Genomic DNA, 26,567 nt, shown 5'->3' on the forward strand with positions numbered 1-26,567 from the left:
CCGGCGTGTGAGAGAGTGGGAGGGGAGAAACACGCTGAACGCAGCCACACTTACAGCCTTTGGCTTGAAGGGAGGCTGGATCTCCTTGCGCTCCAGTTTATCCCAGTCGATGTAGCGGAAGAATGCGTGCTCCTTGATGTCCCGCTCCCCTTCCGGACCGCATCCCAGTCTCTTGGCAGGGTGCTTGGTCATCAGCTTGGGGAGAGGAAAAGAAGAAACAGTCACTCACAGTATCCAACTGCTTTCCCAAAATGTCCATTTTTGAGAAGCCCCCAGGGTGCTGCGATGCCCAGTTCAGCAGCCTGCACTGTGTGGCTGCTGCCCTGGAATGGGTTCTCACCTCCTCTGCCAGCTTTCAGTGCTCGAAGCAGAGGACACAGGGAGAAGCAGGAGCTGCCCCAGGGACTGGGAAGGTTGGCAGTGGCATATGACTGCAGATTAAACAGGTCCACAAGCACTGGCTGGGATGAACACATCCTACTCCCCTCTAGGAATAAATTCTGTCCATCAAGAAATAATGTCGAGGTGCCAGTAGAGCTCCCCACACCACTGCAGTCCTGCCAGCCCACTACAACAGGGGCAGCAGGATGTATGTGAAGCTGCTTGGCAGTCCTTCTGCTTGGTAGCAAACTTCTCAGCATCTGCATAACTAATTTTAAAAGGCCACTGCCCATTTAAGATAAACAAGCTGCCCTCAAAAGCTTTTCATTAGTCCTAAAAGCAGCACCCCCACTTCTCCGGAGCAGTGGCACCGCAGACAAGAAGCACATTTTTGAGAGAGCCAGTTGGGAGGAAGAAAGTGCAAGCAGTCCATTAACGCTGTTTGTCATCTAAACTTCTCCTCTTCACTGGCTCAATAAGGGAAGTGAAACGGGCCAGGGGAATTAAGGGCAGCTGTACAAACATTAATATCCTGGGGGCATTGTTGGAGCTGTGCTGGGAGATCAGATGGAGATTCCAGAGATTTGTAAGACGTTGATAAGCACAGAGAATATGAGCCGTACACCTGCAACAAAAGGACTACTTTATTAAAGGCAAGGCAAAACCAATCCCAGAGCTGTGCAGAGGGTGCAACAAGCCTGACTACGTGGGGGGTGTGGGTCCACGAGAGACCCCAGCTGCCTCCCTATGAACCCGCCAGCAGCGACAGGGCATCTGTGCGGGGAGATGCTAATGCTCCAGCCAGAGACAGATACCTCCCCACCTTTCTGGTGAGACCTGACCACCCCAAAAGACGGGTTTTATAAGCATCTTCTGGCAAAAATAAACACATCAGCCCAAGCACCCCAGGAATCAGCAAGCAGCCCGCAGTGCCACGGGGAGCTAACGAGCCTCCGCCGGTCCCACATCCCGGCAGAGCTCTGCTGCCCCAAGGTGTGTTTTGACACAAGTCAGCCCTGCGTGACTGCACAGAGCAAGCTTGCTCAGGGAAGCTGATCTTTACAAGTGGTGCTACAATAGGGAGCTGAAAGGAAGGTAAAGTCTACCAAAAAAAAAAAGAAAATAGTCCCAAAATAAAATGAAAAAAACCCCTACAAGTGTGAAGCATGAGTGGAGCTGCTAACAACCCAGCTAGGAAATGGCCCTACATCCATGGTTAGCCAGCTGCAAAGGCAACCTGCAGCTGAAAGACTGATGGAGTGAGGCTTCTGCAAAACAGCATCACCCCCTGGAAAGCCCATTGGCACACAGTAAAGGTCCTCCAGGCTTTGCAAGCCGGACAAGTGATTTACCAGCTGGTGAGACCTGCTTCTCCTTGGAATGAGGGTGCGACCCTCATTCCAAGGAGAAGGCATCAGCACCCACCTTGCGATGCCCATCGCTGTCTGGAGTCGCTGCCAGTGGGCTGCAGAGGGAGGGCCATGGGGATCCAAGGTGGCAGCAAAGTCAGAAGCAAGATTTTTTTTCCTAACTTGTGCTTTGCTTTTTTGGGGGGTAAATGATACAGTTTCCTTCAGTATTGCAGCATGCAGATCATTATGATAATAAGAAGACAAGGTGGAAGGTGTTATGTGCCTCTGTCTCTTGAACGAGCATGGCAGAGCAAGGGCAGGCGGGGGCTGGACCTGGTGCTGCTGTCCCACTCCAGAAGAGTGAGCAAGCAAGTGGCCCCAGCAGGCAGAGAGCCTACTGCAGGCTTATGGTCCTCTGGCTGCCAGGGCAACACAGCTTTCACATCACCCTTGGCACACAGACAGTCACCCATCTGCCCCAGCAGCGGGCAGGGCGATGCTGTGCCCTGCTGAACTTTGCCATCCCTTGGCTTTCACTACATCCACTTCAAGCTGATTGGGGTTCAGCTAAACAAGAGGATCTTTGCATCTCCTCAGCAGGCTCCGGACAGCATCCTGACAATTCAATCAGGCTCTGCTTAGCTGTGCTAAAGCAGGAGAATAAAAAGCATCCTGTGACTCAATAAGGTTTTCCTACAGCAAGTATCTGACAACAATGTGAGAGCCTGCAATGTGCTAATAAACTGATTTAGCGATTTGGCTGGCGCATCAGCGAGCTTCGTTTGCATTCAGCAAACAGGAAAAGAAATCTGTTCGTGGGTCTTTGCTGTTCTGTGCACACACTGACCTACCTCTAGTGTTTACTGCCAGAGATCATTTGGGGCAAGGAGGGAAAGCAGGGCTGAGCCTGGGGGATCCGTGCCTCTGCTGACACTAAAGCTCGCAGATGCCTGTGCATGAAAGTCCACTGCGAGATGCACGGCACTTGTCTGCAAAGCAGGTGTCAGCCATGGGGTATGGTGCTGGAGGCTCTGGAGGTCGTTGGTGTGGGTGGGCAGGCAGCTTGCTGCCCCATCCCCATATGCCACAGCATCTTCTTCCCACCTCTGGCTCCCCTCCAGATGCTGACACAGCCGTTGAGTCTGCAGGGGGCTGCCCCGGTGTGGACCCTTCCCTGTGGGATAGTCCAATTCCCCCACATGCACCCAGAGAAAACATCTACAACTCCACTCACACCTGCTGAGCCTCAGCCACCACGCTGCCCTGCAGAAACTTCCCACACCCCCTAAATCCAGGCTGGGTCCAGCCCCACTGCCTCGCACTGGAAGCTCTGCTACACATGCTGCCCTGCAAACAGCCACATTGTCAGTAAGCCCCCCACTCCCTAACACAAAGGCACACCACATTCTGAGTGGCTCAGACAACTAGTGAATCATCAAAGACTTTTCTACTTCATGTACCTGCCCGTACTCTGGCACAGTTATTCAGTATTTTCAGAATATGCATCCAGAAATTAAATTTTCTTGTGTTCCTATTGTGCTTTTACTCACGTGAGCACAAATTACCATCTGTTATTGATATATAGGGCCCCATAAACATGCAGATTGATTCTCCTGGCTTCCGTAGGATAATCATTTAGCTTTGTTTGTATTAAACAGGAACAAGTTGATTTAATCCCCACACCCAACGCAATGAAAACCCCTCAGGTTTTTGCAGATAAGGAAGGATGCTTCAGCCCAAGTCACCTCTAATGGTACATATGATGCTCACAGCTCAGGTCCAAAGCCAGACTCAATTGCTTTGCTAAACTGCAGCTTGAGCTTTTGTCTCTGTAAGGCAAGCAGATGCTGCATGTTCATGGGCTTCACTGAAGAACAACACCTTTTGCACCACTTTTGTACTGACCCAGATGATCTTTGACCACGTTTGATGATACTGCAAGCTTTATGGGCAGCAGCCACCACTTGGGTCCATCCCCAACCCTGGCACAACCCTGAGGTGCTGCCCAGCTCCATCCCAACCACAGCCTGGTGTTTTGGCCAGATTCAGGCAGCAAACCCCTCGGCCACCCAGGGATGCTCATGGTGCATGGCCCCAAAACACACCCACCCACCCCTTTCCTACCCACAGGCACAGTGACACAGGCACACCCGCACCTCTGAGAGGGATGCAACACAGCACTAGGCAGCTGCTTTGTGTTTTTCCCAGGCAGCACCTCCACTGGAAATACCACTCAAAATACCTGGAAACTTTACTGCAGGAAACATGGCATTTTATGCCTTTGCTACCAGGCGGAGATTAAAGAGGGAGCTTATACTCACAGGCAATCTGTTCACCTGGAAAGGGCTGCTTTGCTCAGGCACAGTCAAACCCCTCCATATGGGATGGAAAACGGCTGACGGTTTGTGCCAGTGCCCATGTGCGCGCACAGGCACGCTGCTCCGCGGGTCTGAAACGGGAGCCTGGCTCCCAACAACCAAACCAGAGCTGGAGAGAGCCAAGCTGAGCTACCTGCACCACAGAAACAGCAGCTCCCACATCAGCCTTCAGGAAAAAAAAAAATCCCAGTTGACAGGAGAGGAGGGAAATGCTCCATTTGATCTGCTAATTGATGCTGACTGTCGAGTCAAGGAGCTGTGTTCTGGTTAACTCTCCATTTTGCTTCCCAGCCAACTATCTCTGATTAACGCTTGTTTCTTGGCTCAGGCCGCTACAAGGCTTTCAGGATCAAATGCTTTTCATCTCCGAGCTGTGCAACAGTAAGTGATGACTGGCACCAGCACGCCGGAGTGAAACCGCGTGGGAACAACAGAATTTGTTTGGGAGAGCGTGGCAGTGAAACACCAAACCCTTTGCATTTAGGAGTAGAGGCTTCTCCAATTGCTTGTTCTCTGGACTGATACAGGGTTGGGTTTGTGCCCACCTGGAAGACTGACCGTGTACCAACACAAACTGCGTGGCCTGGATGCTCCTCTGCAGTTAATCGAGACATAGTTTACTATACTGCAGGGGAAAGCATACATACTTTGTTCCCTGCTTGTTGATGATTCCTAAATTCCCCACCTATTTTTAATTAAACTTTCTGGTGTAGCAGTTTGGTGGTGGCAAAGGATGTCAGGAGCCCCGGTTGCACTCCCCTGAAACAACACCTGTACAAAGGGAACCGCCACTTCACTGCAAAAAAAAAAACAAACCCCAACCACCCCCCACAAGATTTTATGAAGAACCAAGCTCTCCACGCACGGCTGAACGTCCTCCCATGCAGCCTCGCATTTCCAAATGTGAGAAAAGCCATTACAGCTACACCCAGCAGACGTTTCAGTCATGGTCCCTTCTCATCTATTTACAGCAGCCACATTTTGACTGATGCAACAGCAAACAAAGCTGACAGGGAGATTCGTCCCAGTTCCAGCCTCCTCTCCCCCTTGCAAGCGCCATCCCCTCGGGCACCGTGGAGATAACCATGTTCAGTGTCACAAAGCATCTTCCCTCCCTCCTGCCCGGCCAGGAACACATCAGACTTTCCCCTTATGCCCCAATTAAAACAACAAGGAGAACGAAAGAGGGTGAGAAAAGTAAGTGGAAATTCCCCCTCCCATCACCAGCGTGGTTTCTGAATTAAGGACTCAGTTTTACTATGTTCTGCTGAAGGGAAGCGCCAAGGGGCCCACAGCATCCCCTGCCTGTGCCCGTTCCAGGTGGTGAACGCCTGCAGCAGCTTTTCCCCGTGGGACAAGCAACTACTCCTCTTTAACACCAGCTCTGAATCCTGGCAACACTGGGAAGAGGCTTTGAAATGCCGCAGTGGGAGCGTTAAGTGCAAGATGTGTCATTGGTAGATAGAAACACTATTTTGAGGTATAGAACATTCAGATATTTTAAATATTGACTATTAAAAGCAAATTGTTTTTTTTTAAAATTCCTACACAAACACATATTTATATCCCTGTTTGACACCGGCTGGCTGAGATGAGGCTTAGTCTCCAGCAATATCTGTACACACAGCATCAGGACCTGGCCAGCCTTTATTCATCACAACCCAAATTAATTGAGGTTACGCTCAAGTCTTGCCTAGGCCCAGTCCATAGAGAGCTCAGGACACTAGACAGTGCAGAGCTCCACTGCAATTTAAGAGACAGGATAATGAAAATACTGCTCTGACCCAACAGAGATGCACACCAGCACTGACCTTCAGCTGTCCCTAAAGGGCAACTCACCGCAGCTAAAGGGAAACCTCAGCAGGACAAAGGCTTTGATTCTGATCTTAGGAAAATGACTTAGAAACCATGTTCATTTTCTCCAGGCATCATTCTTCTTTTCAGTCAGCGATGCATAAAGCTCCCCTGTTGTTACCTAACAAGGGAGGATGGTCTGTGGGCAGATGCCCTCAACTCCCACATCCCATCCAATGCTCCAATTGTCTCCTGACCTTCCCCTGAGCAAGGACAGGCCAGCCCTCAAGTCCTACCGGTGTTTCTGCTCCACGTAGCATAACGGCCCAGAAAGGACCTAGCTGTTATTTTTAACCGTTTTTAGTAAATACGCACAAAAGTAGAGCAAATCGTGGTTCTAGGAGCAGAGAACACAGGTACCAGAACAGGACTGGGTTTTTAGGGGAGGTCTGTAGCCCAAACCAGGGCAAGGAGGGGCTCGGGTCCCCCGTGTGAGTAGGTGTGCAGCCAGCACTTCTCCCTCCTCCCAGAAATCAAAGGCCAGCCCTTACCCCTTTGCAGATTGCAACTGCCTCCTTGGACATGGACTTGGGGTAGGCTACATTGTGCTCCATGATGGACTGGAAGAGCTCATCTTCATCTTCACCTTCAAAGGGAGCCTACAGCAAAGCAAACAGAGGTTCAGTGGCCTTTCCCGATCTCAGAGCTTCCATCTGCTGCTCCGATCCTCAGACATGAAACCGGCTCCAGCTGCGCTGAACAGTGTCTCAGCATCGCAGTCGCCGGGGCAGCATCCACGGCGTCATCTCCACCAAGGAGGTGGCTCTCCCCAGCCACGTGCCAGCAACACAACAAATTACACATCAGCGTATCCTCACAATGGAATTTAACACAATCCCATTGGAATCAATTAAAATTCAATTACCTGGCCGGCTAACATTTCATAGAGCAGGACTCCGAATGCCCACCAATCCACAGACTTCCCATAGGGCTGATAAGCAATTATCTGAAAACAACACAAGCAGTGGGATTATGCTCCTGTTTTTAACCTGGTGGCACAACACAAACTCATTTCAAGCTGGAGCCCAAGTCAAAAGGACAAGGTTATTTACTGAGACACCGCTCCCTGAGCAGTGGGGAGCTGCAATTATAACCTGAATACAGGATAGGCAAACAGTTCAGTAACTTTAAAAAAAAATCATCAGCCCCCAAATGTGCACTAAATATTAGGAAAAAATCCCCTGTGCTTTGAGAGAGATTCATTGGGATTCAGATGAAACTTCACCGTATTTGTTGTGCTCTTGCAGCCTGGCCCATTGGAGCTGGGGCAGCCACTGTTCTTGCTTACCTGGATGCACTTTGGGATAGTCTTCCCCCCTCATGGACTTCAGTGCAGTTGGTTTGAAATAACAACACAGAGTGTGGCCCTCAAGGACAGTACGTAGCCCCTTACAACAGACTCACAGCATATGGGTAGTCAAACCCTCTGTATTCTGGCTGCCAGTTTCCCTTCTATTATTTATCGCAGAACATCCCTCAGGAAATAACCTAATCACCAACAGCCCTACCCTTACCTGAGCAACGTGGTTGTTTCAGAGTCAAGATATAACTTCAGTTTTTTGCACATTTGTTTGGGGTTTTTTTTTAGATTTAAAAATATCAACATTTATTTTGGGTAAGGCACAAGCCCATGAATTTTTGTGCTTTCCCATGATTTACCCTGCAAAGTGAGAAATACCTTACATCTGACATGCAGAGGAGCCCACAGCAAAGCCACCCAGCTAACCTGCCTCTGTCGAGCAGGTGACCATGCGTGTTGGTGGTTTGGGGTACCTACAGCTGGATGCAGTGAGGGGTCAGTCCCTCGCAAGCCAGACCCCGCAAACAAGACAAGCAGCTGATGGAGAAACAGACTCAGCCCTGAGTGAGTCCCACGACCCCTCTGCCACTCAGCTCTCTGTGTCCCTGGGCTCAGGTGCATGTCAGGACCTAGGGTCTGCACCCCTGGTTTCTGCAGCAGCACCCTCCTTCCTTCCCCATGTCCCCCACCCCCCAGCAAGCCTGGGCTGCAGCAAAAGGCTGAAAGGGAGCAGTGCCAGGTCCGACCCAGGGACTGCAGCAGAAGCCAGGCTCCCACAGGCACTTGTCTGCTTTGAAGGGTCTTTGGAGCTCTGGTTTATTTGCTGGGTTGCTGCTGATGGGTGTCATTGCAGCGTTTGGGGTTTGACAGGCCTTGGGCTTTGCCATCTGTTACTTAATGCAAAACAATGACACAATTTATTCATCCTCATTACAGAATTGTATCCTGCAAAGATTCCAATACTAAAGTGCAAATGCAAATTGTATGCTAATCATAGGGGAATGTACACAGCAATCCAACCTGAGAGGTCTGCTCCTGCTGTTGCTACCCCTGCTGCCACACAGGTCCCACTGCTCCATGGCTGTGGGCAATGCCTGCAACACCTCATGCCTCCTTTGCCCTAGCAGAAGACCTCTGCAGCATTCAAAGGGATCCAGCCAGGAGATACATCAAGATGCTGGTCAGGTGCTGCCACCACCTCTAAGAAAGGATCAGTTCCATCCTGTGAAAGTGTCAGCATCAGAGCAAGAGCAGAGAACAAGACCAATGCCAATCTTCTCTTCTGTGGAGTCCTGGGCCCTGGTCCAGCCACACATATGATCATAGCAGTGCTTTGAAGGCATCCTGCGGTTGGGCAGTCGTGGGCTGACCCTTCTGGCTGAGATCACCAGAGTTTCAGCTCTGAAATCCCAGAACAAGCACACTTGAAGTTTCTCCCACTTGTTTTTCAGATGATTTACGAGTGGTCTGGGAAATTTAGGTGTGAAGTGTTCACACCACAATGGCCTTTAAAAGAAAAATAGCACTTAGAAGAAATCCTTGCAGAAAAGCTGTCTGTAAAGGGACTGCACGTTAGGGAAGGTCAAGCTCCAACAGCCAACAAACAGGTTTTGTGTGGAGGAACTAACACTCCCAGGGCCGGTTGTGCTCACTCCCTGTCAACCTTGGCACACAGAACTGTATCTTAGAATAGAAAAAGCCCTAAAGATGGGTCAAGCTAATCACAGGACATTTTTTGCCCTGAAGATGTTGGCTCAAGATCAGAGCAGCTTCCTAATGGGAGGAAATATGGTCCACTGGAAGGGCCCTGGGATGGAGCTACACACAAGGACCACGCAGCAGGAGACCACACCAGAACTGTATGGCCCCTCTTTCTGCTTACAATGCTGGGGTTGTGTGTGTTCACTCCTTTGAACCCCACTGGTAGCAGCTTAGACACCCTTCCTGGGTACATAGGGATTTCTATCCTATTCTCCATTTCCTGTTTTCCTTTTGGGGAAAAAAGAAGAAGGAATTAAAAAAAAAAGTAGAGCAAGTAGGAGAAAATGAGAGTTTAAGTGATAACATTTGGGCAAATACCAAGAGATCTGGTCATTTGTCCTGCTTTGAAAGAGTATTAATCACACACAGGAGCTGAGCTGTGTACCAACAGGACACCAATATTAATCTTGGTAGGATGAGGATATGTAATACATATTTGAACGAGTAATTAAAAACCTCTCTGGCTGCAGCAAAACAGAATGTAGTTTAGTGTACAAGCACATCCAGCTATGCCCTAGCAAAGAGGATCTCTGTCTCTAAAATACCTAATATCTCAGAGTGAGAAGATCTCAGAGCCATGTCTTTATGTTACAGGAACAGGCACTGGGGAGTGATTACCTACCCGAATTTCACAGGTCTGACATTAAATGGCACCTATACAGCGCTTCATGGAAGTGTTTTATGTGACCCCATCATGTAACGACAACCAAATGCACAATAACATTCAAGTGATCCAGAGCTGTATACAGGGAGCGTCTCCTCACCAGACACACAGCCCTAATCCAAAGATTTCCACTTCACATGGAAGTATTACCCACTAATAATTCAGTTTTTTCCCCACCGGTGATGTTGTGCTGGGAGCAGCTGTCACAGGCAGCGAGGAGCAAAGCCAGGCTCCTGGGCTTCAGCTTTTCCAGGAGCAAGGAAGCGTGTGAGGAGCAGCCCTTGGTGGGTTTGAGCGTGCCAAGGATCAGACAGGCACTGGGATACCAGTGGCACAGATGTGGGAAAAACACGCAGGGAGGAAAAATACTGCAGGGACACAAATACAAAGGATTTTCTGGGCTTTGAGGCAGAAGCAGGACATGGAGCCAGATGCAGAGCCAACACCGCCGCTTCCTTAAAGGCAGCTGTGGGGTGATGCCTTTGGGGGGATGGACAGTGTCACCCCAGGCTGAAAACTCACTAATGTCCCTGTTTCAACCATAAAGCCACCCAAAGCAGTCATCCCATGGAAAAGAACATCAGCCAGGCTGCTGTAACACATCTAGAGCATCTACTGCCTTTCTGCATCCCCTACCTCAGGTGCAATGTAGTCTGGAGTGCCACAGAAGGTCTTGGTGGTCACCCCGTCCCAGATGTTCTCCTTGCACATGCCGAAGTCTGCGATCTTTATGTGCCCTTCACTATCCAGCATCACATTGTCCAGCTTTAGGTCTCTACGAAGAGAAAGCAACACAATGACACAAAAGACCACAGGCAAAGCCACCCAGCAAAGACACAAGTTTCCTGACTCCAGGCACTCTCCTGTGAGTGAGCTCTGGCTTCATCTCACACCCAGACTCTTTGTGGGATAATGTTTGGAGAAATGAGTACAAGTCACTCAGAGATCTGTCAGGGTGAAGTGTTTAGCTCACTTGTAGCCCACAGGAACTCCATGCTGGGCAAATCACTTTGAAGTGTGTGATGGAAAACACTCTCCTATAGCAGGGAGACACATTTGATAGATTTATTATGGGGGTTTTGTGCCTGTGCAAATCAAAGTGTACTTGAAGCTCACCAGCGATGAAGAAGTACCCATGCAGCAGAAGTGCCTGCATCTCCTCCCCCCTTAAAAAACCCCACCCAAACCAACCATGTTTCTCTGATACCTGTCCACAGAGCATCCCTTCGTTATCCCCAACCCTACAGGAGCTCTGCTCTTTAGCACAGATTGTAGAGACAGGTTCAGCTGCAGAGGCCTTGAATCTACTCCTGACCAGTCTCTCCTGAGGTGGGTGTTCCATCCAGCCTGAAGGACAGCTTTCCAGCAAACACTCAGTATTTCTGGGGCAATGTTTATAGATTACCGTGCAGTCCCATGGTCTGTGCCCTTCTTAGTTCATGCTCTGGACAGCAAAGCATTACTCAGAGGTCTCTGTTTCAATATCGGAGCACGTCTGCAAGATTTCCCTTGCAAAAGGGTGACATTAAGTGACAAGGCAGGTGACAAAGCAGCACACTGGTGCCAGCACAAGCAGTGCCCTGCCCACCTATCAGTGCTGCTGGCCAGGTCTCTGTGTGAGCCCTCTTCTTAGAGACCAGCAGCCAATAGCAGATGGAGGAGAGCCTGGATTTGGAGGAAGGAGAGAAGAAGGAGCACTGGGACCAGCAGACCTAGAAACTCTCTGTAGCAGCTGATGGCAGAAAACATCCCTCACATCAGGTCTGCTCCACTTCTTTCATCTTTGCAAGTCTTCAGCATCTCATAACTTCAGCAGCACAGCTGGCATTTCTTTTTGCAAAGCAGTTAATGGTATTTGACATTCATTAGGATGCTCTGCTCTACCCTGGGGTCTGGGAATACTCCCAAGCAGGGAAGAGCAGTGGTACACCGGTTCCAGTGCTTAACCAGCAGCCCCAGAGCTGTAACCTAGCTAACTCTGGGTGCTCCAGTCCTACTGCAAATGGAGACGTTTTAGTATCTCAACTGGAAGTGACAGACTTGTGCTGCAGACCTCAGAATAAGCCATTCATAAGCACCTACCGCAGCGTGAGCGATAAGAAAATAGTGCCCTGCAGCAGTGTGTGGTTCAGAATCCATCCTTACTGCCCATGAACAGATGTGTTGTATGGAGAGAAACACATGACCCAGAGGTGAGAGAGGAACCAAAGCTGCCTTCCCATAAAACGGGGACAAAACCAAGAACCCTCTCAAACACCAGTGACAAAGCTCACAGCTCCATTTCGGGTTTGCATGCCCAGCAGGCAGCTGCCAGGCCCTGTCTGTGGCACCAGCAGAGCATCACCATCATTACGCTGCTCTGGCTGCAGCTGGAGTTCTTGGAGGAGGAGAGGAAGGAGGAACTCGCTCACCTACCGATAAATGATGCCTTTGCTCTGCAGGAAGAAGAGGCCGATGGCTATTTCTGCTGCGTAGAACCTGAAATGAAAGATTGAAGAGGAAGACCGATAATTAAAGGAGATGAATCACAAATGGAAACCTTTCCAATCCAATGGCGCTGAAGGGAAGGCGCTGGGCATACATGACCAAAGGATACAGGCAGCCACGACATGAAACTACCAGACAAGCATCACCTGAGAACGACACAGCCCACCCTGCCGGGTAGGGGTGCGATCAGGTTGCTGTGGGCTGGCAGGGGGCTGTCGCTTCTCGTTACACAAATCCTCGTTAAGCGAGAGCTGGGATCTAGGGCTGTTCGTTACTGTGCGCTGGCAACGCGGCTGGAAAAGCTACCTGTCATCTCAGGGAGGCCAAGGAGATAACACACACTGCCACTGCTTGCTTTAAAGGACATTCTGGGTCTTGGAGGACTACCCAGAGTGAGAAACACCAGCTCAGGCCCATCCAGGCTCCGCTCACTGTGTTTTTTATTTAAGGATATGAATGCTTTCACAAACATGTTGTGCTCTGTCCGGATTACAGGGAGCAGGAACCAAAAGTCACCAGTTAACACTCAGGTTGGTAACCTCAGTAGAGGAGCCAAAGACCCAACGTCCCTTTTATATCCTGGGGAAGGCATGGGGCAGAACTGAGGCATGCTGGCAGCACAGCAGCTGGCAGCTCCTTACCAAACCTTCCTGCCTGGTGCTTTTATGCAGGTCAATTATTTACCCACCAACAACTGCAATGTATCTCAAAGGTGAGCTGGATGCACCGGCACACTTGGCACTAGCCAAAGAATCATCCTGCATCTTCTGATACCTGCTGTCCTTCCTTTCTCTTCCCTTTCTGCCTGTAACTTGCACCAAGTCTGTGGCTTGGACTGTATTTCACAGAATTACAGGGTTGGAAAAGACCTTTAAGATCATCAAGTTCAACTGTTCCTGTCCTGGGCTAAACCATATCCCTAGAGTACCTCATCTACCTGTCTGTTAAACACACCCAGGGATGGTGACTCAACCATTTCCATCTATATGACAGAGGTACATCCAATGCCCACCCGAAAGGTGCCAAACTAGGGCTATGGAACTTACACAGCATGCGGCTCTTTAAACCTCCCAACCTGCTGGATCTGGTACATTAAGTCCCCACCGTTCACATATTCCATCACAAAATACAAGCGATCCTAAAGGGGAAAAATAAAGGAAACAATTATCAGCAGAATTATCAGAGCAGGGGACGTGCAGGGGTCAGAGATCAGGACCAAGGCAACTGACAGCCCCAGTCCATGTTTGTCATGGCAATACAATTACCATCACTACACTCCCTGAAGGGGTGCAGGTGGAACTCATGCACACATAGACTCCAGAAGACCTGTGTACGAATCACTTTGCAACACTCTGGACTTAAGCTCGACACCTCAGCAAATAGATCTGATGGAGAAGGCAACTGGAGGAATTCCTAAGCCAGAGGTTTTGCCTTTCCCATCAATAAATTTGCTCTCATTCTTTACTGAAGCCATTTTGCAGGGTGTCTGATCAGACAGCTCCTTGCTGGTGTTTCCCCAGGCACTGCAGAGCTTCAATCAAGAGATGCACATGGGACGTGAGCGGTTCCTACTGGGACCAGTCTGCACGCGCAGGCAATGATGGGTATGATTTGGCCAAGCACAGGGAAGGACGTGCGACATTCCCAGCTTACAACTCTCTCCCATTCCCAGGGACCAGCCTGGGGAAGGGCTGGGATGCAAATGCCTGCAGGGAACCCAGCAGCCCCCCCCCACAGTGAAACCGGGAAGGCAGGAGGGGGCTGCATCACACCCCTCTTCCAGCAGCTACAGCACATCCTCACTCCTCCCAGGCTGGTCTGAGGGCACACTTAATGTTCACACCCAGCTAATTAATTCATTGTTGAGAGTAGAACAAATAGGTCAGTCAGTGACTTTGAATCAATTAAAATACCTACTAGTAGGTGTGATCACAACCACCTGTAAGCACGCACTGCCTTTGCTTCTTGTAATAGAGCTAATGAAAGCAAAGCACAGGCTCCAGATTAAAGCACCCCTCCCCTTCCACAGTGTGGCAGCCACGCAGGTACAGACCTCAGAAATTCCCAAGTAAGCTTGGGAAGTGATGTGCTTTTCTCTGCACGATGATGTCCCCAGGGAAAGCCAAGCTGTTTGCAGAGGCTGGCCTGACCTTGCACCGTGCACTGCCCTGGAGCTGTGGTGGCTGCAGAGAGCTGGTGAGGGGCTCATACACACAGCATGGGTCCTGCATTCACTGCTAGATGTGACCCAGTCCTCTAAACATTGCCTAAAATTTGTGAAAGCATGTGCCATGGCCAGCACCGAGGGGAGCTATCAGGCAAAAACCAAAACCTGAGCCTTTCCACAAAGCTCAGAAGTGCAGATTGATAAAACAAAAGCAGCTGGATCTTATGTACCATGTCTCAAACAGAGCTCTAGCACAAGCCCTTGCAAGTCAATGGAGGCAGAGGAGACTTTGGGCAAGCAGGAGCTTCCCACCAGTGACACCTTTACCCTAGGGAATTTGCGCCCTTGAAATTGCACTTCCCTCTAATGTCTCACAGCTCTTCTACTGAATGGGAAATGGCTGTGAGGAAAATCATGCAAGACCTAGACTAAAACCATCACAGGATGCTTTTGGGAGAAGGAAAAGTCTGGGCCACCGGACTGCAGGCAGGAGTGGGGGACAGGCTGTCGTCCAAGTGGGTCCTCCCTGCCAGCAGACATCTGTGCTCCAACCCATGTGTGTGTCAGCGAGGGATGAGAACAGCAAAGCGCTGCGCAATGCCAGGCCTGAGTCACCCTTTTTGCAACAAACAACCTTCTACAGCCTTCAAACACCAGTCGTGGGGCCTCGATGCACCGGAGCCCAAAGACATCCCTGGGCTCACCCCAGCCCCGCACCACGGGAAGATGCCAAGGCTGGAGCCCTGCGGGAGCTTCAGGTTTGCAGTCTTTCCCATTCCTCATTTCCTCCTTAAATAAACCACGCCCTGCTTTTAAGACAGTAAGGACAAGGAACCTGTAACATATGCAGATGTGAGAGTTACCATAATAAGGGCTATGGAGTTAACTCAGGTAATCAGCTCCTCCACCCTGTGTGGGCACCCCATCCCTAACCGTGATTCAATCCGGTACCCACGGGGCAATCAGGCTACGTGAAACATGTGGCACGGATGGGACATAAAAGAGATTCCAGCTTATCAGATGAGTGGGGATTTTGGAGCATACCCCTCTGGCAAGGCATCAATCCAGTTCAGCAGTGAGGCACAGGGCAGGCAAAGTCACCTTCAGCAGCCACTGTCACTCTAGCCATCCTGCGATGGCAACTGGAACGCGAAGCAGCGCTGTGCTCGCCTGCAGCTGTTTCCTAAATATATCGATCAGCTTCAAGAAGGAAGAATATTAAAGGGAAGAGATGGTCTCTTGAAACAGCCAGCTGAGCTTAAAAGCAGGATCTGAGCTTTCCTCATTTGGGTGGAGAACAGAATGCTGGTGCTTCAGCAAAAAAATAAAAAACCCATGGTGAATAAAGCAGCCAGATGGCTGGCCGGCCTACGGGCTGCAGAGAGGGATGGGCACAGAAAGCTGTCCTGGCTCTGGTCTATGGCAGAAAAGGATGGGGTCTGTCCAAGTCTGGAGCATCTGAACTCACTGAGCAACAGCAAGTTACAGAGACAGATATACCCCCCTGCAGAGACTTGCGGTGGGGGTGTGGTGAAACACATGTCCCCTTCCTTGGGCAGTCAAGGCACAATTCCTGGGGCTTCTTCCCATGCCTGCCCTCTAATTATCCACTCGTTGGGTCCTCCTCCTGCCTGACTCCACGCTGTGGAACAAGTCAGAGCTAGGACAAGTTCCACATCCACCCACTATTTATCTTTTCTGTGTCACTCCTGCTGCTGAGCCTGGAGGGAAGGCATGGCTCACCCCAGGACACGGGCTCACCCCACCTCCCAGCAGCTAAAGCTCAGATCCAGGACCTCTTTGCAGCAGAGCACACCAGGACCTAAGTTCTAAGGCTAAGGGGCTAGGCTTCTCCCATTGTTCTGGTCCAGGCAGGAGCTCTCCCATCACTCATCTCCACTTACTCCTTAAAATGCAGATTTAGGGCTTTTCTCTCTCCCACAAGTCACTGAACTAATATCCCTGGCTGAGAAGCGTGCTCTGGACTGTGCTCCCAGAAATCAAAGCGCTTTGTGCCAGCATTTGATAATACACCCTGCTATACATTTTGATTACATTACAAATATGATTACTATTAAGCTACTATAGGTCTGCCAGGAATAATCCTGCGCTGACTCACTTCAGATGCCAGAGAGATGCTGTGTGAAATAGCTTCTCCTGCCACATTCTGATTACCGTGCTGCAAAGCTGGTCCACAGGCTTTAAATACACCAAATGTGTTTGGTAAATGAAATTTCTGGGACATATTAAAATGTAATCCTCCTGGATAGCATTGTCATTGTTCTAAAGGACTCTGCTGATTCCCTCTCCCTGCTCCTGCTGACACGTACCTGGACATTGCCATTCACAGGTTGCTCGATGGGCTGGCCAGAGATTGCTTTAAAAGTGCCCTGTCCCCTTCCCTGCTCCCCCTCCCCACTTCTGATTTGTGCAAACTCAGTTGTGTGTGTGTTTCAAACTGCACTCCCTGCACTCTGCATTGGAATCATAGGATGGTCTGGGGTTGGACGGGACCCCAAGGATCACAGAACTCCAACCCCCCTGCCACAGGCAGGGCCAGCAACCTTCAGGTCTGGAGCTGCACAAGGTTGCCCAGGGCTCCATCCAACCTGGCCTTGAACACCCCCAGGGACAGGGCATCCACCACCTCTCTGGGCAGCCCAGAGAAGTTCCAGCACCTCACCATTCTCTCTGTAAAGAGCTTCCCCCTAATATCTAATCTAGAGTATTAGGTTTCACTCTCTACTCAATGTACACTGAGGAGAAGCACAGCACGTTGTTACTGAATCATAAAGGACATCATGGGTTGGGGGGTCACCTGAGGGGCTGGGAAATCACGTCTAATGTCATCAAGAGCTCCCCAATGAAAAATTCTCAGGGGTGCACATATTGTACCTTACCACCTGCGATTGAACAAACCCCCTTTTTGTTTGTGGGGGCACTTCTGCAAGCTAATTGGACAAGTTGTGAGGCTCCCAAGGCAGAAAATGCTTTTGCAAGCATAGTAACGTATATCCAAAAAGAAACCTGAATAAAAGCAAAGGTATGTTTTAGAAAGCTAAAATACGTGACCAGGGCAGAGGTCCCGACAGCTCCATCTACACAGCTCCCAGGTACCCTGCAGCCACCAGAAGGGCACTGGTCACGAATAACTGGTGACACTGGGTCTCTAGAAGAGGGTTTCTGCTCACAAACTCACCAGTGAAGCCAAGTGACTAATATCCATTTTGTGAAGAGTCAGACTCCCCCTGCCCAGTGTCCAGAGGGGTCCCCAGTCCGCTCTGCCCTTTACCCAGGGACAGGCTGTGGCACCAGCACTTACCATCGTCTGGAAGCAGGAGTGGAGCTGGGTCAGGAATGGAGGCTTCCCAGAGAGAGCCAGGACGCGTTTCTCAACCATTGTGCACTCTACATCATCATCCTGGATAACAACATCTTTTTTCAAGATCTTCACAGCGTAGAGCTCGTCCGTGCCCTTCCTCTCTGCCAGCATCACCTGCACAAGGGAGAGGACACACGCAGGATAAAGGAAAAGGTGGATCTGCAAAGCCTTCAGCTTGCTGTTACTAGCAGTTAAAAGTAAGGGCTTGCCCCTCATCCTGTGGTTCCCACTGTAACCCTGAAAGGAGACTCAGGTGCCAAACTGTGCAGAAAGCTGTGAGTGGTTATTTCCAGAAGTATTTAGGAACCCAAAGTCTAACAAGTAACTTCCTTGCACCTAATGGCCTCAAAGAACCCTGTGCAGGGGATTTACTGGCACCTGAGCCACAGATCACCCTTCATCACTTTTCAGCCCTAAGCTGGGCCCTGGTTTGGCACCCTCAGGGCGCAAGCAGCATCCGGGGCAGGCTTGAAGTTCAAGGGCTTGAACACAGAGTCCATTAAATTATGAAGTGGTAAGAACTTCTGTTGGAAAAGAGTCAGTATATAAGTAAGAATGAAGCAGCAAGATTTTTCTCTGCCTCGTGCACCCCGTCTGCAACACACACAATGATCAAAACCCAATTACGTGCTGATCCATCACCCAGCCAAAGCTCCTCTCACGCAGAAGAATCCATTCGGCCTCCCACTTGAAAGCAGTTTCACCCGTTTGTGGATTTATTTATTACAATAAGTGGGATGCACTGCTGCTGCTGGTGCAAATTTCCCTCATTAATCCCATCAGCCCCAGTGAGGATTCCCAAACCATTCCATCATGCTCCATCAGCGTAAGCTGCTCCTCGGGCTGCCAGCAAAATAAACGGACTCTAAACCCACACTTTGCTTCCCATTTTTCCTCCTTGCACTCTCTCATCACGTTAGATCCGAGCACTCGGTGGAAATGAATTGCTTTCCATTTGAAAGGGTCTGCAGAAATCCTCCAGTCACTTCAGGAACTGGAGTTTGGATGTTTTGAAAATAAATTACGAGAAGGCGACATCAATACGGCGGAACTGAAATGTAGTTCAGGCTGCAGCAGATTGGCAGAGGAAATGCAAGCGGGTCTCACAAACGACTTTTGAAATGCTAAGGATGGTGTAATTAACCCTCCTCACTGCAACGTGTCCTGTTCTTCCATGGAGCTGGGGCAGAGCTCTTTGGAGTTTGGGGAGAAGGCAACAGCGTGCCAGCCCTGGGGTGGCAAGGCAGGGGACGCAGCCTGAGGACTGGGGATCAGGCAGGGGACATAGCCCAAAGACTGGGAACTGGGCAGGGGACACAGCCTGAGGACTGGGGACCAGGTAAGGGGACACAGCCCAAGGATTGGGGTCTGTGCTGCCCACCCACTTGTTAGAGTAAAAACCAACAGTATGGTGGGAGAAAGCGCATTTTGAGAGCTCGTGGCTCTGGCTCGTTCCAGGCGCTGGAAAGGCTGCCTGTCCTTGACACACGGCTTGTCAGGATTAGCCAGGAAAGGCATCAGGGCTCCTCAGCGCCAAGTGCTCTGGAAATCCACCAGAGATTTACATTCTCATCAGCGGGGCCGGGACTGCAGCAGCCGCACGCCGCACTCATCCGTCGGCAGGGCTGGAAAGCGGACTGACAGCGTGTCACTGACTTCAGGGACTGACTTATTTACTCACTGATGTTGGAAGAAAGTTGGGAGCCTGGAGCAGCTGGGCGTGCTGCAGTGACGCAAGGCACGAGGACCAGATTCGTGCTTCATCCTTTCCTGCCACCAGCTCCCCAGGGTGTAGCGTGGGAGCCCTTTGCTCCGAAGGGAGGAGCTGGGCTCGCAGCAGTCCAGGAGTGTGGCCAGACCTGTGCCCTGCCTGCTGCCAGGGCAGCAGGCACAGCAGCTTCACGTGCTGCCCACACCTCTGCCCTCCCTCGCCATTCTGCACAAACCAAACAGTTTCGGTTCATCACTTCCACTTGTCTTCACCGTTTTTACACAAGTGGAGATTTACAAGCTGCCACGGGCAGGGGCTGTAAAACAGGGATGACTTGTAAGTGATAAAAGCAGATGGGCTTCAGCAGTCCAAAGTTGGTGAAAAAGAGAAGCAACGGCTCCGAGACCGGAGTCCGTGGGAAGATGAAGCCCATTACCTGGGAGTAAGCACACTGTACTCACCATCAGTTACACACAGACTATCCAGAGCCCTTCCAGAGAAATAGCAACTAAACCAGGGAACCCCTGAACCTGGCATCTGCTGCTGACCTGAAGGGGCTGCACAGGAGCTGGGGTGGTGGCAGAAGTCCCCCTCGGAAGCAGAGATTGCTGTGCTCAGAAAGCATCCTGGTGCTTCTCCGGACATCCTCCTTGGATAGTCTTAGGGGAAAGAGGACTGTTTCTGGCAACTGTGGATGGGGATAAATGCACCAGGAGACTTCTCAGGGACACGCTGATGTAACAGTAAAATCATGGGCTGGCAAACAGGGTTTGAATGTATCTAATTCAGCTGTAGGGGGGCTGAACTCTGCCAGGGTGGTCAGAGCCTGTCCTGCACACAAGAAAACCCTGGAAAAAGCAGCAGGTGCAATGGAGACACCAACACACAACTCCCACCTGACCAGGGACGTGGCTACCACCACCCCAGTGTGCCCAGCTGCTGCAGCACAGCGAGAGGCAGAGGCTGGCTGCTGCACCACGTTAAATGCAAAAAATTGCTCCGGGGCATATAGGGAGTGTGAATGTTTCAACGACACGGCCATCCCCAGCCACAGCTGAGCCAGCCAGCCCTGCTCTACCCAAACGTGAAAGGCAAAAGGTCTTTGTGGCTGCCTAAAACTCAGCTGAGAGGCTGTGTGAGTGCAGAGTGCCTGGCCGAGCGCAGAGGGATGCTGAAACCTCCCCCTCACTACATTCCCCTCTCTCACATCTGGGCTGGCAGAAGTGCACATCAAGACTAACGCTGTCCAGGATGCTGTAATCACTCAATTTGCATATGCAGAAGAGAGCGCTGGCTCTGGTCTATGGCCAATTGAGAAAATACCTCTGGCACTTCTGAGAGGCACAAATTCTGCACCGACACAAGCACCCATGGCTGAGCAGCAGACAGGGCTGCTCGCTGCCTGGGGGAGCTTATGTGACCATGCCGGGCTCTGTCTCGCTCTGATGCTGCCTGCAGCAGCTCGGTGGTTTGGTGTCAGTGTGCCAGCTTGCAGCGTGGGGCTGCAGCCTGTCCAGCTGTGCAGAGGAGCCTGCTCCAAGCCTGGTACTCTCCTGTGTGATGGGCTGGCTCAGAGCGGGCTGCAGCACGCTGCCACCCCAGTTCCTATGGTGACTGCAGCACGGGTACAGCTCAGAGCCTGGGAGAGCTGCCACTGCCAATGAACGGGCTTCAGCAGCGGCTGGAATGACACAGTGAGTAAAGGGAAAGATTGGGACCTACTGCACCGACAAGACACACGCTGGTGCATGTACCTCACTGCATGCCATGGGGCTACAGCACAGCTCTGCAAGTCCAAGACCCAGTCCTGGCCCCAGTGTGCCAACTACAAGCCCTTCTGCTACGAGTCGTATCAAGAGAGGAGAGGAAAGCATTTTACAGCTTGAAGATTATCGTTGGACATGAACATGATCTCCCATCACTCTCTAACTCGTAACCATAGAGGCAAAAGAATCAGCCCCACTCAGAAAACCACCATAAAACCCCCAGGAAAGACTGACAGTTTGATAACACAACAGATTGATTAGCTGCAAAAATATGAGCAAGCCACATAATTTAACTTCCCTCTATTTATATTACAGCTAAGCAAACCCAGGGTGGGCTGTGCCAAGCGCTGCCTCCTCCCGTCAGGAACATCTCCCTTCCCCTCACCAGCCCAATTACAGCCCCCAGGGGCTCCCACGGCCCCACAGCCCAGGTGGGCAGCAGCAGGGGCCAGCCCAAGAAGACCCAAGACCACCAAGGACATCTGAGGGTCACTTTACATCCCAGGGCTGAATGTGCCAAGCCAGGACCATGCCTTCCTGAGCCCCTGTGCTATTTTCCAAGCCAGGGCTATTTTGCATCCCCTGAACCGTGACGCCTGGCTCTGTGGGGACCTCCATCTGCCAGCTCACTCTCTGGAAAAGTAGACTGCATTCTTTCCTTCTTTTTTTGTGCAGAAAAAGCTGATATTTAAACTTGATTTATTCTTGTAATATAGAGTGTTTGTTTGGGAACAGTCCAGCATAATAAGTAGAGATACTCTGATGCTGAATGTAGGGGAAGCAAGTTTATTACACTCCACTGAGGCCAGCACATAGATAGATACTCCTGACCCTGGGCAGCCGTAGTGGAAGACAGAGAAAAATAACTAGCAGGAAAACTGAGCAGCTGATGCCAAAGGGTTAACACACGCCTGAGACAAAAACTCCCTGAAAAACTGTGTGATTAGCCTCAGAGAGCTCTCCCAGCAGCACGGCTGGGGAGGAGGGAGGCTGGCAGCACACAGCCAAGCACGGAGCAGGTGGTGACAGCCCTGCACGAGGACACCGCTGCCACCGACACGACTGGCTGCTCGGCACGCCAAGGGCAGGGACCTGCTGGGAACGGAGAGCAGAGTGCCAGGCTCCTCTCCCCACTGGCACACACCTCTGCACATCTCCTTCGGAAACATCCCGCACCTCCCTGCGAGGGCAAACCCAGCAGGTCCAAAGCATCACTTGCAGCCAGGCACCCTCTGCCGTGCCACCTCAGTGTCCCCATGCTGGGTGGGGACACACACACACTGTCAGGATGCCAGGGAGGCAGGAGGGGAGCCGTGGGGGAGCACTCCCCAGCAAGGCGCAGGCACACGTGAGGGTGAGGCTGCATCTAACCAGAGAAACCAACGTGCTGTTTTAATAAGCACTAATTAGCATATTTATAACATTCTGTTCCAGGGAACAGTTTCTGTCACACATTCCCTTATATAAGCCGTGATGCCGACTGAAGAGTTTGCTAATGTTTCTCAAATTAAAAGAAAGAAGAAGGAGGTGTGGGGGGGGGGAACACAACTACAGAGTTTCCAGATGCCAAGCACAGACTTTAAAGGAATTTAGAGGGAGAGAAAAAGGGGCAAAAGCGATGCAGAACCAGGGATATGTATGTGTCACTGTGTGAGAGCAGCATGGGCAGGATGCACGGGGCTTTCCTGCTCCCCCACGCTGCCAACCCTCAGCAAAGGTGTAAAACACAGAGTAACAGCATCCTCCTCCCTGCGGCATCACCTGCACAGGGGAAGCACAGGCTGATGGGTGCTTGGGACCATCAGGAGCTCCCCATTCTCCTCCTCCCACACACGTTTCAGTGGATCTCTAAGCTCTCCACCTCCAGAAAGGGAACAAACACCCATCTAGAGAAGGCTACGACCTCCCAGAGCTCAAATGCCAGCAACAAAAAGGCAGGTTCACCCCTTGTACTCAGCAGGTGATGGGTGAGCATCACTCCCTTGGCATTCCCTCCTTAACTATTCTGCCCACCCAAGAGCTGTGCGCCCAAAGGCAGAGCAATATGCCCTGCAATTAAGGGAATTCACTAATTGGAGCAGCATCAGGCTACCCATCACACCTGGAAACACCACACCACGCCAGTGCACAGCATGAGCAGCCCACCTTCCTGCCCGCTCCAGGCTGCCAAGTCTGAGCAGCTACCCAAGCACTGGAATTTCTAATGGAAGCTAGACAAAGTTGGCAAGAGCCCAAGAAAAATGAAGGCTCCAAGCCACATAATTACTCGTAGAATGAAATTCCGTTACCACTCATAATCGGTCTGGAAAGTTAATTAAAATGTTCACGTATATTGGTAATTATTAGAGGAAAAAAATGGCCAAATAAAAGACAGCCTTAAAGGCACAGTATACACCCTGCTTCCTAAAAGAGAGCTGCTGATTTTTGTGATCTGACCAGACATCTCAGGTCTTCCTCACTATGACACAGTCCAGAAGGGAGCCAAGAAACTGGGCTCCTGCTACCATGACACCAGTGCTCTCAGGCAGGGCAAGGGGACATCGAATTGGAGAAGCCACATGGCTGCAACTCAGAAATGCTAGAAACGTGTTAAACACAGAAAGTACAGAGGCACATGTTGTACCACACCTTCCCAAAGCTTCCTTTGCCCAGCACCATCAGGAAATTGAAATCCGAAAGCTTCATCCGATCTCTGCTCCCGTTGTTGTCGAATTTAGAAATGGCATTTGTTGTCTTCTCGTCCACAGCCTTGGACCCTGTCCCAATCTTGGCTCTCTGCAAAGATGGAGATGGGATGGGGAGAAAAGGGGAAAGAATTACTGAGAACAGCGTGGAGAAACATCATTACAAAACCAGCAAGTGCTCCTGAAATCCCACATTAATCAGCTCTTTTCAGGTCAAACGCTACCCTGAGCTACAGGAACCTTTTCTAGAAGCACGACAGGGACAGCCTCTTCCTGATGCTGCCCAGAGAAGTTATCAGCCCCTACACATTGCACCATCTGGCTGGTTCCCAGTTAATCTCTGCAAGAGCAACTGGGAAACACTTCTGCCCGTGGTCCCTCTCTGCACAGCCAGCAGGACACAGCAGGCAGTGAGGCTGGAGAGCTACCCTGTATCACACTCTAGCTCATCCGAAGTATAGAACAGAGGCTTGTTTTTTTTTCCTCAAAGCTGGCTTCTGTCTGCCACCTCACCAGAAGAGGACAGGTGAATATAAATATATTAGGGTAAAACACAGCGTGCTTTATCCAGCTCCACCTCCGTTACTATCTGATACTGATGAGAATTGTGCTCCCGTGCCAGCCCGGCCTCAACGTAGGAAGCTACAAACCCATTTTGAACAAACCAGAATAGAAAGCACTCCTCCTGCATCCCCAAGCAATCACAGGAGCTGCTGCAGTCACAATTGCTTATTAAGGAGCTTCACATCCCCACCCCATCCCCCCCAAAAATTTTAAACACAAAATCTCATCGGTTGCTCAGCACCTCCTCATTGGTCCAGGGGCTATCTAATCTGCTGAACCAGTTTGTAAAAGCTATCTCACAATTTATTCTGTTTTAATTTTTAGAAATATGCAACAGTGTGAGGCTTGCACTGAGCTCAGTCTAGCATGAAATTCCATTAACTCGATTCCAGCAGTTCAATTTGGCTGCTGCTCGCAGCTCCTCCAGATAGGAGCTTCACAAGTAATCTCCAAGCCTTTGCTGCTGCTAATTGGTTCTTGCAAGGTTCCTCGTGCTGTACAATTCTCCATTCAAGGTCACCTGCAGCACCTACAACCATCTGAAAAACTCCAGCACTGAAAACTAAAGGAACAGTCTCCAGGATTTGCAAACATCAGAACTGCTAATGCAGCTCTGCCCCGGGGAGGATGCTGAGATCATCCAACAGCCACTGGTACCTGCTACAGCCGGGAGCTGAGCCACACACATGGCAAGCTGGCTTTCCAGGGGGAAAAGGGACATACACTGAAAAGTCCCCTCTCCTGAAGTACAAGGGGTTTCCTCATTGTAATGGTTAGGGTTTTGTACTGTCCCCCAAAGAGGGAGATACCCAGGCAGAGTATTGTGCTTCAGACCAGCTCAGATGACAACAGCAGTCTCTGCCAGTTTGATGCTCGCCCTACCATGAGGAGCTCCACTGGGCATGGCATGGTGCACTGAGGGTGAAATGATGACCATGCCAGGTGGTACAGTGGTGCAACCTCCAAAACCTTACCCAAGTAAAAAATGCCAGCACCTCTGGCCAGAAGAGTGCATGGCCTTGGGCACTCGACACTTCACCCTTCATCATTCATGAAGCCAAAGCCTTTAAGCTCTGGCACTGACTAAAAGATACGTGTTGATCTTGGCCAAGGAGGGACCCAAATGTGGGCAACTGAGCGAGAGCAGCTCTGTGTCTCCATGAAGCCAATCCTGTGTTGTGGAACTCTGCCTTCAGCAGTCCTCACCCTCTTGGATTTCAAAGGTAGCTCCAAAAGAAACCAGCAAGCAAAATAGTCTATGGGATCAAATGTGACACCAAATTAACCTCTGTGAGAACAAGCTGCATTAAAATCCAAGGACAACATTGTGTTTCCATTCAATAACACCCAAAAGCGTGCCTCTGTTTCGGAGGAGTCCAGAATCTCCCACACCTCCACAGCCTGGCAACACCAGGGCTGGCCATGGGGCACCCTGAACCCCTGACCAAAGCAGGAGGCGGCTTTCAGTCCCCAGGCAGAGCAGAAAAGAGCAATATGAAGAGGGTGGAAGGAAGAGGATTTTTCATTCGTTTCACCCCAGCAAACCACCCAGCTTCAGGCCCAGCAGCACCAGCGGATGCCCAGGTGAGCACCCAGGGGTGAGAGCGACTTCAAGCCCCTCCTGCTGCCTACAACTGCTCCCGAGGCTGTGTTTGAAGAGGGGCTGCTTCAATCACAGTCAGTCTCGCACTTGACCTGAATTTGCAGCATCACAGTATGTTCACAGGAGACGAGATGAGGATATAAACACAACGTGACTTCCCTGATAAAACAGGCTCAGTGTGTAGCTTGGCCAGGAGAGAGAAAGTTCTTTCCCAAAAAGAGCCCAAAATAAGAGTCAGGGATATGTAAAGATTTTCATCCCCGAATGAAACTTCTTACCTTTGCTATTGAGTGTCTCTAATGTCCATCTTGGACTACAAAAGCCCTTTAACCTGTTTTTAATATACTCCTGGTGCTTAATACACTCCTGATGCTCACACAATCTTGAGACCTGTTTAAGGCTTACAACTGAAGCGTGCCAAATACTGCTCACCATTAAAAAAAAAACCCAACTTGACCTTCGTTATCCAACTCCATTTGTCACAGTTAATTTACTACATCTGAATTTATGCAA

The 26,567-nt window shown here is 50.6% G+C and overlaps 1 protein-coding gene across 2 annotated transcripts in view; it reads right to left on the reverse strand.

Moving 5' to 3' along the window:
• The window catches only part of PRKCB (protein kinase C beta), a gene marked incomplete at both ends in the record, with an annotated part of 125,803 nt that overhangs the window by 13,951 nt on the left and 85,285 nt on the right, over positions 1–26,567 (reverse strand). For both annotated transcript variants that reach the window (XM_084271228.1, XM_084271227.1), the window contains 8 exons: positions 55–195; positions 6,457–6,564; positions 6,831–6,911; positions 10,327–10,465; positions 12,106–12,168; positions 13,224–13,315; positions 17,667–17,840; positions 23,832–23,978. In XM_084271228.1, coding sequence (XP_084127354.1) covers positions 55–195; positions 6,457–6,564; positions 6,831–6,911; positions 10,327–10,465; positions 12,106–12,168; positions 13,224–13,315; positions 17,667–17,840; positions 23,832–23,978 — 945 coding nt within the window. The remainder of the gene's footprint in view (positions 1–54; positions 196–6,456; positions 6,565–6,830; positions 6,912–10,326; positions 10,466–12,105; positions 12,169–13,223; positions 13,316–17,666; positions 17,841–23,831; positions 23,979–26,567) is intronic.

The sequence above is a fragment of the Gallinula chloropus genome (genome assembly GCF_964237585.1).
Source record: "Gallinula chloropus genome assembly, chromosome: 15".
Taxonomy (NCBI): Eukaryota; Metazoa; Chordata; class Aves; order Gruiformes; family Rallidae; genus Gallinula; species Gallinula chloropus.